This window comes from Panthera tigris, chromosome A3, assembly GCF_018350195.1.
Source record: "Panthera tigris isolate Pti1 chromosome A3, P.tigris_Pti1_mat1.1, whole genome shotgun sequence".
NCBI classification, from domain to species: domain Eukaryota; kingdom Metazoa; phylum Chordata; class Mammalia; order Carnivora; family Felidae; genus Panthera; species Panthera tigris.
Window position 1 is genome coordinate 69,604,848 of NC_056662.1, and position 14,635 is coordinate 69,619,482.

The 14,635-nt window shown below is 35.3% G+C and overlaps 1 protein-coding gene across 19 annotated transcripts in view; it reads right to left on the minus strand.

Moving 5' to 3' along the window:
- NRXN1 (neurexin 1) overlaps positions 1-14,635 on the minus strand; it is a 1,119,427-nt gene that overhangs the window by 1,090,775 nt on the left and 14,017 nt on the right. The window contains exon 3 of one of the 19 annotated variants that reach the window (XM_042981355.1): positions 11,882-11,889. The exons of the other annotated variants lie outside the window; for them this stretch is intronic. Coding sequence (XP_042837289.1) covers positions 11,882-11,889 — 8 coding nt within the window. The remainder of the gene's footprint in view (positions 1-11,881; positions 11,890-14,635) is intronic. 19 annotated transcript variants of the gene reach the window in all.

Here is a 14,635-nt window from a genome sequence, read left to right on the forward strand (position 1 = left end):
TAAGGCTATTACAGAAGAGAGTCTTGGGTATGTGGAAATATATATGACTTTGACAATAGTGAACAGGTTCTATAAGCAGATATCTTAGAAATACTAAGGTCCCATAACTAAAATGAAGATAGGGAAAATAAAACAATCATTCTCTGGAAAGATGATACATGGGCACTCTGTGGAGGAAAATGGTGGTAACATTTTTTTTAATCTGTATATTTATGGCACAATGCTACAAGTGTGAACGTACTCTGCTTAAAGAATATTCACTTGAAGGAAACCATCATCTCACAACTTCTTCCAGGAAAGCCTAGATGGAAATCGGCGAACCAGGATGAGCTAAGAGAAGGTGGACTGAATGTAGGCCTCTTGCCTAACAAGCTGAATCATTTAGAGTAAGCACAAGACTAGTTCAAACCAGCTTAAATCTTGTATGCATGTATGTATTTATGTTTACATGTATATATGTATTTATTTTTCACATATTTAATTAGTGTCAAATATAGTAGTGATATTGGAAAACAGCCCTGGAATAAAAACCACAAAACTTAATTTCACATCCCAGATATGCATTTACCTGGTTTCTGGCCTTCATCAAACCAATAGCTTCAGGATTCTAGAGCTAGAAAAATAAAATCTTAGCAATTGCTCAGGGCAAATTTCTAATTTCATAGATGTGCTGAAGACATGTACAAAAGCAAAGTTCTAGGTAACTAACTGGCTGAGCTAAGACTCAGTGAGGAACCAGTCTAACCTCCTTTGATATTATCTTCTAGTCAAAAACCACCTTTCACAGATTCCCTTGATATTTAAATTCTTCCCATGATCAAGGCTTTAACAAACTCACAAAAGTAGAGAGTGAGCATCATGACTGGGCTAGTACAGAAGTGGAGTTTCTCCATCTCAGTTATAATTACCTATCTTGTAAGCTGCATTTAAGAGAAATGAATGATAAGGACTTTCTTTCTCCTTTTTTTGTGGATCAGGAAGCTTTAAAAGTTGCAACAAAACATGAAATATATCATTAAGTTTGTATATTGTGCATAGAAATTCATCACAATTTCTTTAAATACATTTTTAATAGTTTTTTTTTTTCAGTTTGGGGAACAATTTTTTCTCCAGGGAAATATCTCCCGGTTTTTAATATATAAAGGGGAAACACTTTAATTTAGACAACCTGAGCAATATTTCTGAAGACCAACATATAATAAACATAATTTCTTAAATAAAACATGGATTGTTTACACACTTATATGGAGTTTTATTATGAAGTGCAATGGAGATTTCTGAATTTTTAGAAGAGAGGAAATCAAGAGGGAGGACCAGAAGAAAATGTACTTTCTAGAAAGGCCAAGTCTAGCTTGGAAAATAGAAGCAGGGTTATCATCAATAGCAGCCAGAAAAAGACAGACCAAAAGCTGTTTATATTTACACGAAGGAATCTTTCCAATTGATGAAAATTTCCATACTACTTCATCCCTCATTAATCCTGCCCTCTAACAATAATACAAGCATTTCAAATCAGGCATTTTGTCCAAAAACCTCAGTAAGTTTATTAGACACAAACAATACTGATATGCAATAAATTGTTACTCACCAAAACACACGCACAGAGAAAACACTAAGGCCACATATATTTCAGCTGTGTTTACATGAATGTTCTCGTTCCAAAGTTAAGATCTCCAGGGCTAACCTGGATGCCACTTCAAATAGGATGTTGATAGGCAGGAGCCATTTCTCCTGTAGCATCCAAGGAAAATCTTTCACATTCAAATTGCCTTTTACATTATTGGATATACTAAAAGGATTTGCATTCGTTTATTCATGAATCATACTATTTTACTACTTCAGAGATGATGGATTGCATTCATCTCTTATCATGTTTGATTTTAATACATTTTCAAGAAGGAACTTTGGACACAACTTAGATAAACGCTATTAAGTATATGATTGCATGAGGTTGTGTATGTAATGTGTTTAGAATATGCTTGCCACATATTTAAATGCTCCATTAAAAAACAATTAATGTTATGATTAGAAAATAAATCTACAGTAAAGTGGTACTGATGACAGAAACATATTTTGATATCCTGTAGGAAAATTTCTGGTATTTCAGAGTATTTTACAAACTTTTGTACAATACATAACGTTCCACAGTGGGAACTCCTTCAAAACGAGAACCTTCTTTCTCACAATACACTACCAATACAATATATATTTGTAAAATTAAGAAATAAATGAGTGAAATGCAGATAGCCAAGTGTTAGAAACTACAGTTCTTAGAATATATTTAGTGGTCAATAAGTGAATACAAAAAACGTGTCTGAATAAGTTGATGACAACAAGGGATTCCCAGAAAATTAAAACTAAAATTGACTAACATACCCATTATCTTGTTGAAAACATATCCTGCAAAAAAGGCTTACGGCAGTGGCTTAACTGTTGCAGCAAAGTATGCTTCCAAATGCTTAAACCTGAAGAACACTAAACCATTTTGCCAGCATGACTGTAGGTGGATCCACTGGGATTACTCCTTTGTGCAATTTGCTAGCATAGGACCCAGAGTTGAAGAAGAAAGGCAAACACCACACGGCAATTCTTTAATCCGGGTTACCTTATCTTTTCTGGTCCACTATAATCATTCTCACTTATTAATTTATCTATTCAGTAAATATTTATCAAGTTCCTGTTATGTGGCATGCTCAGTGGACAGATATGGCCCTGACCTTCTCTGAGCTTAGTCTGGAATAAAAGGTCACTGGGAGTTGAGGATGTTTGCATGGGGCTGGAGGACCACAGCCCTGTAAGAGGGAAAAGAAGCAGTGCTTACTGCACAACTCCTATGTGGCAAGCACAGCACTCAGCACTCCTTCCCCAGAGTCCCTCTTTTCAGGAAATGGCCCCTCCAGTCATCCAGATACTCTGGTCAATCATTTTGGAGTCATCTCTGATTACATCCTTTCACTCCCACCCTACTGTACAAACTATCAACAAATTCTGTCCACTCTGCTTTCAAAGTATGTACTAACACGGACCAATTCTTCCCACCTTCTCCACTACCACTCCAGTCCATCATCACATCTGGCCAATAGGATGGTTTCCCTACTTCCTCTCTTAAGCCCCTACAATTGTTCTCTCTGGAATGGCTGGAACAGAAATAATGCCATCCCCCTTTTCAAATACTTCAATGGTGTCTTGTTGGATTTAGAATTAAAATTTAAGTTCATGTCGTGGTCTGTCAAATCCAAAGTAATCTGACTTCCAGTTACCATGCCAATCTCTCTCTCAATCTCTGCTGTGCTCACTTTGTTCAAACACTCTGGCTTCCATGTTCTCCCCGAGCATTCAAGCACATTCCCACCTCATACCTGCTGCATGTGCAATACAGCATTTTACCTTAGAACTGCATGCTTCTTTCTTGTGTTTATTCGGGTGTCGCCTTCTCAGAGGGTCTGACATGATCATCCTACCTAAAATCAAAATGCCCCTTAACCATTCTCTATGCACTTGCTGTTTCATTTTCTTGATAACACTTGCTGTTTTCTGACATCAGAATACATTATGTAATAACCCTATTGATTTATTTCTTTATCACCTGCCTTACCATCTGAACACATCTGTAAGAGCAGGGCTTTGTTTTTATATGGCTCAGTGTCTACAACAGTATACAGCACATAGCAAGAACTAAGAAAATATTTTTGGAGAGAACCAATTATTTCATTAAATCCCTACAATCTTTGAGGTTGCTAATATCATTACTATTCTATAGTCAAACACAGTAAGATGAAAAGATATGATGCAACCATTTTTGGAAACAGATGAAAGGATTCAGAAAATGAAGCCCTATGTTTGAGGACTAGATGCCTAGTATGGGATGGAAATGATGAGGAAATAGAAATAAGAAGACAAGGTGTTTTTTGTTTTTAAATTCCTAATTTCCTTTATTTTAATACTATAAATAAACACTTTAGGAAAAATTATATCTTAATTCAGTAACTCAATTTGCTTCATTAATTTCAAGTCAAAATTTAAAAACTAAAAATAATGGTCATTACTTACAAAAGATGAGAATTTATGGAAAACATATAGTGGCCATGAATTAATTACTCCCCCATTTTTCTGTTTCCATCAGACACAGGACAAACTTATGATACATTAGGCCTGGCACAAATTATAATTTGAAAGTAAGGCATAGAACAATATAGTTGGAACTTGCAAGGATACAAGAGATTACAGCCAAATAAACACTGGAAAGTATGATGAGGGTTAAAGAGGATTATAATGTCTTTGGTGGATGAGTAGGTTTTGTGTTTTGTTTTAGCATATCCTCAGGACTGAATGAGTGCTTTGTGTGCTTAACAGAGTAAAGCTCAAGTCAAGTTTACTGCTTCCATATGGTTCCAACCACATATGCACAATGGTAGATTTAGTGAAAGCAAACAAACAAAAGGATAAGTGGTTTTCCTAGAAAAGGCATTGTGTTGCTAGAACTTTAATGAGTGAGAGTTCAAATGCAAGCCAGAGCAAAAGTCAAACTTAGAACATCATTTTGTTGGTGTCTTTCCAAAACAGCAATTTGATAAAAGAGCATCTGCACGTCTTTTATCTGCAAACTTAATTTCATTATTATACCATACTGTACTTAAAATAAAAACAGATACACACATTAACTAAAATTGTAATGAATGAATCACTTAGGCTTTGATCTCGTACTCCAGTTTTAGTAAGCTCCTTTAAAGGGACATCAATTAGGCATACTTTTTTTCTTCTTTTTTTCAAATAATAATCAGAACATTTGAACTTTATCAAAATTTAGGCATAGCAAACATAAAAAATAAAATAAACTATCTCCCATTCATGCTACTGTTTAATGCAGGCAGCAGCCTTTGATTCTTGATATGAAAAAAATAAGATTTTGCATTTAATGACATTTCTTAAATGCTGTCTGACACAGTACACTAAAAAACCCTCTTATGACACAATTAAAAGTGCTATTAAAATATAGTGTTTCTAGGAAAGTACTCTTTTCATCAACTGACATGCCTTCCTAGAAAATAAAATCTAACTCCACATTGTGAAGGTTTTGATTTATTTGCTGTAGAACACCACTGCTTTTGTGTTTCAAAATACAAAGTAAGAGACTCCTATAATGATGAATTTGTTAAAATCACTTTCCATAAGAAAAACACATTCATTTTCCAGTACATATAAAGAGCTTTGTTCTGAATCTAAAAGTCTCTTCTGCATACTTAGGAATAAAGCTACCCAAATAGGCTAGACAGAAGAATTCTCTAAAAACGTAATGAAAAGAGAACAAAAGTAGATATACAACATCAGAAATAATACATCATATATAAGAGATGATGAAGTATAATTTTTGAAGTGTTATTTTGTTTGCTATCTAAAAATGGAACAAAGCGGGGGCTCTGAGTGGCTAAGTGGGTTGAACATCTGACTCTTGATTTCAGCTTGGGCCACAATCCAAGAGTCATGAGATCGAGCCCTGCGCTGGGCTCTGCATTGAGCATGGACCCTGCTTGGGTTTCTCTCTCTTCCCCCTCTGCCCATCTCCCTGCTCATGCGCGCTCTCTCTCTCTCTCTCTCTCTCTCTCTCTAAAAATAAAAAAATAAACCAAAATAAAATAATGAAATAAAATAGATTCTGGGTGAGAAAACAAAAGAAATATGCAGAGCCTAAAAAAGACACAGCAGCCACTAAATAAATATTTGCTTTCAAAACAGGTTATTTCTGTCTTTGGTTGCTCTGCAGCCCTTCTCTCTCCACCTTGACAGTATTTTGTATTTTCTTTGGGCATGTCATTGACTTAGTTGATATTTCATTACATGACAATATACATATTTTAAACTTATGAATGTTTTAGAAAATTAAGTTTCTTGAAAATAACTTTAAAGTACATGATTTTATAAATAAACATTTGTTAAAATGAAATTTGGGAGTACAGCACTTTGTACTCCCCTCATGTATAAATTTTTTTCCCTCATGTATAAATTGTGATGTAAATGTATTATTTGAAATTAAAGGGCTATCACTAACTGGGTGAATCACTTCTTCACCCATCTAGAGAAGTACTTTTCTTACGCCAAGATAACTGGAAGTCTGGATTAGAAGGAAGTGGGGTTCGTAAACATGGAAACAAAAAAATCAAAGGAATGGGTAAAGCCCTGAGGGATATTAATTTTAGAGGATGGGGAAACTTAATGAATCTTGCATCATAAACCATATTGAATAGTCACTAGAATATGCATGTCTGCCTACATTTTTTCTTACAAAAAATAGCCAATTTATTTATGGTGGTATGTTCATTTCACCACTCCTGGTTCCTCTGATGACTCTGTTAACTGGATCTACAACCTTCATCTTCCTCTGGATTTCACTGTGTGCTCTCCTTATTCATTTCCATTTCTCATTCTTTCCATCTCAGCTCAACAATTAGTCTACCCATATCCTAACCACTCAATTCTAGGCCTCCCCTTATTTCTCAAGAACAAATCTATACTTTTCATTGCATTTCTAGATACAGTGGAAGTTTACACTCCTCCAAACATGTGCTCATCTATTGGCAGTCACAGACCTTCATATGGGTGGGTGCACAGTCATTTATTTCCAGTTCTGCTTTCCACCCAAGATCTACTATTGTAGTCACAGCAGTCTTTCGAAAATTATAATCTTATATTATTTCCTGTTCTTATCTCTACTGTCTAGTCAAAAGGTAAGTTGCATGCCCCTTAACAGAGCTTATAAGGTTTGCACAGCTTACTTTGTAGCGTGCATTAAGGCACTTTCACCATTTTTTCCTCTCTGTACCATGAATTCTAAAACAATTTTCAGCTCTTCAAATGAGGCACAGTCTCTTCTTGCATGCCCTTTTTTTCTCTCCCCTTCTGTTCTCTTAGTTAATTCTTAGTCAGATTCAAGTCTCACCTCAGCTGTCTTATCCTACCTTTGGGAGGCCTTCTGTACCTAGGTCTGAGTTTTCTATACTTTATCATTAGTGGTGATTATTCCATATTGTATTCTGACCTTATATATGTCTGTATAGAATTTATATTCTATATATTCCATAAAAGGAGTGACCAGGCACATCTAACCAGAAATATACCCCTAGCACCTAAGCCCAATGCCTTTAAATATTATTTAAAATGTCGTAACTGTTTAAAAATTTCTCTCCGGTGCATCAATTACCACCTTAGACACTGTAATGAGCTATAGTTATTGATCCATTTTTACTTCAGAGTTCCATTTTGTAATAAATTATCTTTGTTTTGATATGTAATTGGACATATGTTTCAGATAGTTACCAAAGGATTAGTAAAACTTAGAATTTTCTGATATACTTCTGGAATGCATATATAGAAGACAAAGAAAAAATTATTGCCCAAAGAAAAACTGGTGCAATACCCATTTATGGGTTTTGGAATCTAAGGAGGGACAAAATGTATTGCACTATAATTTCTTAATTATTTACAGAAGTTTTGGTGACACAACAGGCACACCAGGAATATACTGAGTAATTTATGAAATAAATGCAAAGTCAAATTAGATTACCTGGAAGTTGTTAAGGGTTTGGGAAAAGCATGAAAAATATACAATTAACCACTACACCCTTAAGAACGTAGTTTTACCTATATCCTTTTTTGTATGTGTTACATATTATTATCATTTCTTTATGTTTGTGAAATTACTGACAACTGGCAGTTTTGAAAGGAGAAAAGAGTAATACTGGTTAAATAAACATTTTCAGGAATGCATTTTTACATGAATGTTCATTTCTTAAACTGGGTAAATTTTGAAATAAAATATCACCATAAAATATATTTAGCTAAAATTTAACCAATCCACACATAGTCAGCAGAGGTTAGGAAAATACAATTCTCTGAGATATTTTCTTTCTTTCAATAATTCTCTTCTTAGTAGGTACACTGCTTGAATGTTTTATGATGAAAAATAAGCCAAAATATTATGGAAAAAAATCACAATCCTTAAAAAGCCTTATATATAGCCTTAAAGCCTTATATATAGCCTTATAGCCTTAAAAGAGAAAGACAGACTGGAAAAAATTATCACTCTTTCACAGAGTAGAAGGAAAAGACAGAACCAGGAACACACTAATGAATAGATGAAGAAAATGAGAGCTGAAAACAAGGGACTTCGTATGTATGTTGAGGTTTGCCTACAGTCTTCCTGTAAAGTCTTTGGGAAATATACCTAGAAGTTTCTTCTTGGTCATTACCAGCAATACACCATTTAGTTGGGAAATGCATTCATCTATACATAAAACAGATGAGGTAAAAAGAAAAATATGGAAGTCAAATTGGCTAAAAGCAAATTCCAAATAAAAGGAACATTCTCAAAATTTAAGAGTATCTCAGATGCTATTATGCTTTCTAAAAAGAGGAGATTGATTCTTGATCATTTGTATATGTGACTCCACAAGGTCCACACAAGCTATCCTAAAGTTGTGAGTGTTGACCATGGAGACACAGGGGAGAAAGCCTAGGGTTATAGAGGCAAATTAAGCCTATGTTCAAATCCTCTCCCTAAATGAAAATAATTAAACAAATATAATTGTAGTGGTGAGAGTTATATGAGATAATATATATCAAATTGATGATACTGGTATATAGTAGACGATCAGTAAATACCAATCCCTTCTCTTCCTGTTACTCAAGGCATTTTAAAAATATATTATTAACTTCGCTTTGTATACCATATAATTTTATGTATTTATTTTTTAATAAATAGGATTTTTATTTATTTATTTTTAATTTTTTTTAATGTTTATTTATTTCTGAGACAGAGACGGAGCATTAGTGGGGGAGGGGCAGAGAGAGAGGGAGACACGGAATCCGAAGCAGGCTTCAGGCTCTGAGCTGTCCGCACAGAGCCCAATGCGGGGCTCGAACTCACAAACTGTGAGATCATGACCTGAAGCAAAGTCAGTCGCTCAACCGACTGAGCCACCCACGCACCCCAATAAATATGATTTTTAAAAAATGTTTATTTATTTTGAGAGAGAGAGAGAGAGAGAAGGGTAGAGGCAGAGAGAGAAGGAGAGAGAGAGAATTCCAAGCAGGTTCTAAGCTGTCAGAACAGAGCCCTGTGCCAGACTCCATCTCACCAGCCATGAGATCATGACCTGAGCCGAAATCAAGAGTTGACAACTTAACCTACTAAGCCACCTGGGTATCCTACACGTAATTTTAAATTATGTATAAACATTATCGGTAAACACTAAAAGCCATTAGAATAATGACAATTTCACAACTTGAAGTATTTTAGCCCTTTTTTTGTTTTTCGTTTTTTTTTTTTTTTTTTTGGTTTTTTGAGAGAGAGAGAGGGAACGAGCTCATGCAGGGAAGTGGAGCAGAAGAAGAAAGACAAAGAATCCCAAGCATGCTCCACATTCAAACATGGGGCTTGATCTCATGACTGTGAGATGATAATCTGAGGGGAAATCAAGAGTTAGAGGCTCAAACAACTTAGCCTCTCAGGACCTCAAGTATTTTAACTCTTTATAAACAGTCATGGAAACAAAACATTTTGTTAGACATTAAAAAAAACCTTACACTTGGATATTTATATTTTTCAAGAGATTACCTTTAATTTAATAAAAATATTAGGATTTTTTGTGGAGGTAATTCACATTATTCTTTTAACTATGGTTTGTGTTTGGGTTTTTGTTTTGTTTCAACTGGAAAAATCAGAGATATAAAATGAAGGAAACCAACATTCAATAAGGCATAGCTAATTGTTGGGAAAGCAAAAAAAAAAAAAAATACAATCCACCAATTAATCATTCTATTGAATATCTTTAGTTCCTATTGAAATCATGAATTGGTGGGGTGCCTGGGTAGTTCAGTCAGTTAAGTGTTGGACTCTTGATCTCAGCTCAGGTCATGATCTCACAGTCCTGGGATGTAGCCTTGCATGGGGCTCTACACTGGCATAGATCCTGCTTGGATCTGCTTGGATTCCCTCTCTCCCCTCCTCTCTCTATATCCCTCTCCCATTGCACACACACTTTGTCTCTTTCTCAAAATAAATAAAATTTTAAAATAAAGTAAAATAAATAAAATAATAAAATTAAATATGTATGAAATCATGACTTGGTAAATAATCTGGATAGTCTGCATAAATTCTTGCCACTTAATTCAAATCTTGCCCTGAATAATTTCAAGGAGGTGACCCATAAAGGCTAGATCTGAGTTAGAAATGTAGCCAGTGGAAAGATCTAAGCCTTTCCTCTACAGACTTTTAGCATTTTCTACAGAAATCCAGCTGTGCATGCACCTGAATAGCATGGATAGTTGGCTCATACCAGCTAAATCTTTGAGGAAGAGGTAAAAGAGCCATTTTGGGTTAGATATGAAAAACTTTATGCAACAAATGCATATTTGGAAACTGCAAAATGAGCATGCAAATCAATTTATATGCATGGGTGAATGAATATAGATGAGCTATTTTCAAAGTATAAGCATCCTGGTGTAGCATAAGATATCTGTACAAAAGGAATAGAAAGGAGGTGAATTGCTCAGCTTAGTCATCCATTTACGATTTTCAATGGAAAATTGCATTGTCAGTTTCCATTATGCCTGCGCAAATTTAGACAAATTAAAGAGTCAACTAAGTAATTATTGATAACATACATGTGTATGAAGTAAAGCAGGAAAGCCTTGTCAGTCATTTGGAACTTCTCAGATGTTACTAGGAGTTCTATTAGGAAGAAGAGACATTACAAGAATGATAATACACCTGATGATGAAACCAATATGAGACACAGCACTGATTTTTTCAGCCATCTCTCTAATTTGGGATTGGAGAAGGTGAGGGCAGGTGGAGATTTTGTAAATGGAACATTAACAGAAATCACTACTGAGAAGAAATATTATATCTGCTTCCAGACCCTGTACCTTATTAGGATCCTTCTGTTAAATGCCAGAAGAATGATCATTCAACCTGACAAAAGGGTACAAGATAAATAAATAAATAATCAATCAATCTTTGGACTTACACGGGATTTTAATTCTATAATTCTCTTATTTTATGATATTCTGTCAGAATATATCCCGACAGGTCAGTGTCATATTTTATTCTGAAAACAGGAACATTCTGTTTTTCTTTCTATAACAGAATGCTCAATCTAGAATTATAATACAAATCCTTGGTTAAGTCATGTAATGAATCTGATCTTCTGAAATGGACTATTAATTTGACATTTCAAAATTACATTGAAAATATCTCAAGATGGAGAGCTACAAATTTCCTTTGCTAATCTGTTTTTTTTTTCTAAATGCTTATTTATTTTGAGAGAAAGTGTGCACACACACAAGTGGGGGAGGGAGAAGAGACCTCTAGACCTCTAGAAAGGGAGAGAGAGAATCCCAAGCAGGTTCTGTGCTGTCAGAGCAGAGCCTGACTTGGGGCTTGATCTCATTAACCATGAGATCATGACCTGGGCTGAAATCAACAGTGGGATGTTTAACAAACTGGGCCACACAGGCACCCTGCAAATCTGGTTGGAGTACTTGCAAATATATTTATCTGTTAGTAATTTAAATAGATTTTTCTTTTCTCCCTCTCTGAAGAAAGTAAAACATGGGATCATTACAAGTTATTTACATTTTTTACATAAATATATATACACACAATCTTTGTGTATATATATACATGAGTGTGTTTCCAATTTGATTATGTTCATTCAACAATATGCTTTAACATATTTCATACCAGTTTATAAACATATATATCATTTATGTTATGTTGTGAGAAGTTGTGTATGGGTCTACCATGGTTTCGTTAGCTATTTATATGTTAATAAATAGTAGAATTGATTCCATGTTCACCATTGTTTTCACCATTACAGAAAACTGCAACATGTATCAGTGATGATACATTTGTGAGTCTTGTTCAGGTATTTCTGTTAAAAAAATTTCCTAGAAGGGGAACTGCCATGTTAAAAGATGTACACATTTGAGATTCTCATAATTACTGTTAAACTGTCCCTAAAAACAGCTGTAGTAACTTACACTCCAACCAAAGATATGCAAGAGCATAAGAGTGCATGTAACTGCTACATCTCTATCAACACTTTATACATCATGGTCTTTAATTTCAATCAACTAAGCAAGAATACCTCATTTTAATTTATTTTGCTTTATTTGTTATTGAGTTCAAGCCTCTTTTTCTTACATGTATTGGCTTTTTGTATTTCTCTTTTAAAAAATTGCTTATTTTTTTCTTCTGACCATTATATTTAATATTTTCTTCTTATAATCTTGAACTTGATTAAATTTACTAACATTTCATTGAGTTCCTACTATGGGCCGGTCTACTCGCTCTTACTTATATAACAGGGTAATAAATACAAGCATAGATGTTCCCCTGGGGACTTAGAATCACATGAAGAAATACAGTGGGATGTTAAATAACTATAATAAAATGTATTGAGTGCAATACTATGTGAACAAAGAGCTACACACAGCCAACATTTGCTCTGTAGGAGGGCCAGGGAAGAACACCACAGAGGACTTCAGAAAGATCTTTTAGATGGGTCATGAAAGATGGTTGAAACTTTACACAGTAGAGAATGGACAGAGCCTTTAGGTACAAAGAGAAGAGCAGTAGAAAGGGCCTTAAGACATGCAAATGCAATAATTATTCATAATACAAACAATGCTGGCTTAGATCATAAGGCTTCTGTTGGAATAATGTGGTAAGAAATGAGCCAGAAGATCAGACACAGACTTAAAGTACTTGCTTGCCATTCTTAAGAATGTGTGCTTTCTCCTTAATCCTTAAACCAAAGGAGAAATGTTATTTTTAAAGGATCATCCGAGTAGTAGGGCAGAATGGCTTTGGGTGGGGAAATGTAGAATACTGCCTGGGATTAGGAGAAGTGGTAAAGAGAGGATAACAACAATCCTGATGAGTAAATACAGAGGACTGAAATAGCAAGCATATCAGTAGAATCAAGTGAACGTGGTCACTGAAAGCACATGATTAGCCCCATTATTTTCTGGCTTCTAATAGCACTACTCATATCTGTGACAGCATTTATTGCATTCATGCCACAAATGTATGCAATCATGCATGTATCTGCCAGCCTACTCCACTAGAGCGTGATTTCTTTCCCTTTCAATTCTTAGACCTGTGGTTGAACAAAACATAGTGTTTCACCAAAAGAAAAAATACCAAGTTTCCTGACTTTCCTTGTGTTCGGTTTATGCCAAAATAAGTATTTGTTAACCTGATGTTTTTTCTACCCATTGTTTTAACTATCTAATGACTCACCACAAAGTGTTTTCTTTTGATATGGAAAAATCCAGTGATTAGGGTAATTTGAAACTACAAGAACTTTTAAATTTTTTTTAACGTTTATTCATTTTTGAGAGAGAGATAGTGTGTGTGCATTCATATCCAGGAGGGGCACAGAGAGAGGAGGATGGAGGGTCCGAAGCAGGCTCTGTGCTGAGAGCAGCAAGACGGTGTGGGGCTCCAACTCACCAACTGTGAGATCATGATCTGAGCCGAAGTTGGATGCTCAACCAACTGAGCCACCCAGGTGCCCCTGAAATTACGGGAACTTGATTGAAAATGTGAAACAACCCAATAACTGTAATTTTTTAAAAGGATTCATAGGTTTGTCACTCTTCATAGGCATACCACCATGTGTAGATTTTTCATAAAGCAAGGCTCATTTTTACTACAGTGGAGGATAATCAATAATAGCACTAAATGGTACACATGTGCACCCTACTATAGGTCTTCATACACTGTGATTAATAGTTTTATTTGTGTTTTTGATCCCTGATTTTTTTTTTATATTTGTGTTAGATTTCAACACTTTCATTTGTGCTGCTAAATTTTGTCTTGAAGAGCACTGAGTACACAGAGGTGAACAATTACACAGGTGCTAATGTCTCATCATGTGTATGACAGCTTCTTAGTGGTTTGGGAATTATGAATGGGTTCACAAATGAGCAAAAAACATAGGAGTCAAAGATGAAGTTACACAACAAACAGGTTGTGTAACCTGTTGTACCAAGAAACCATGCACATTACAGACTACCCATAAATAAGTGTTTTTAAGGTGGGTAGTTGCTTTGGTTTTATTTTCTTTATTTTGAAATGAAAAAAAAAATTTTCAGCCTTTCATCCCATTCTTATCCAGGAAGAATTCACACCAGTGCCAAAACTCCTTTCATCCAAAGCTATGTTTCCCAGAGCAAAAGCAAATGACACAGGATATAAAAGTATAGATACAGGAGGGACGTCACTTAAGTATGCTACACTTGGGCAGCAGGGCAGGAGCACCACCCCTAGTGGGGTGGGTTCACTTTGGGGAGGATACCCTAGGGACAGCACAATGAACAAGTGGAAGTGTGGAGTGAGTTGATATATAGGCAGCAGCTGTAACTCGAGCTCCAACAGGTTCAAGGAAACATGAAACTGGGGCAATCCACTGTGTAAAGAGGACAAGGGCAACTGACTTAGGGCAAACACAAGCATGCCTGCCCAGAGTGTCTTCCAGGGACATCTACGTGCAACGACAGCAATTTAAGACAATTGGGAAAGTAATTCATGAACCAAGTGCTCTGTGGGAGTTGGTGCCATATTTTATCC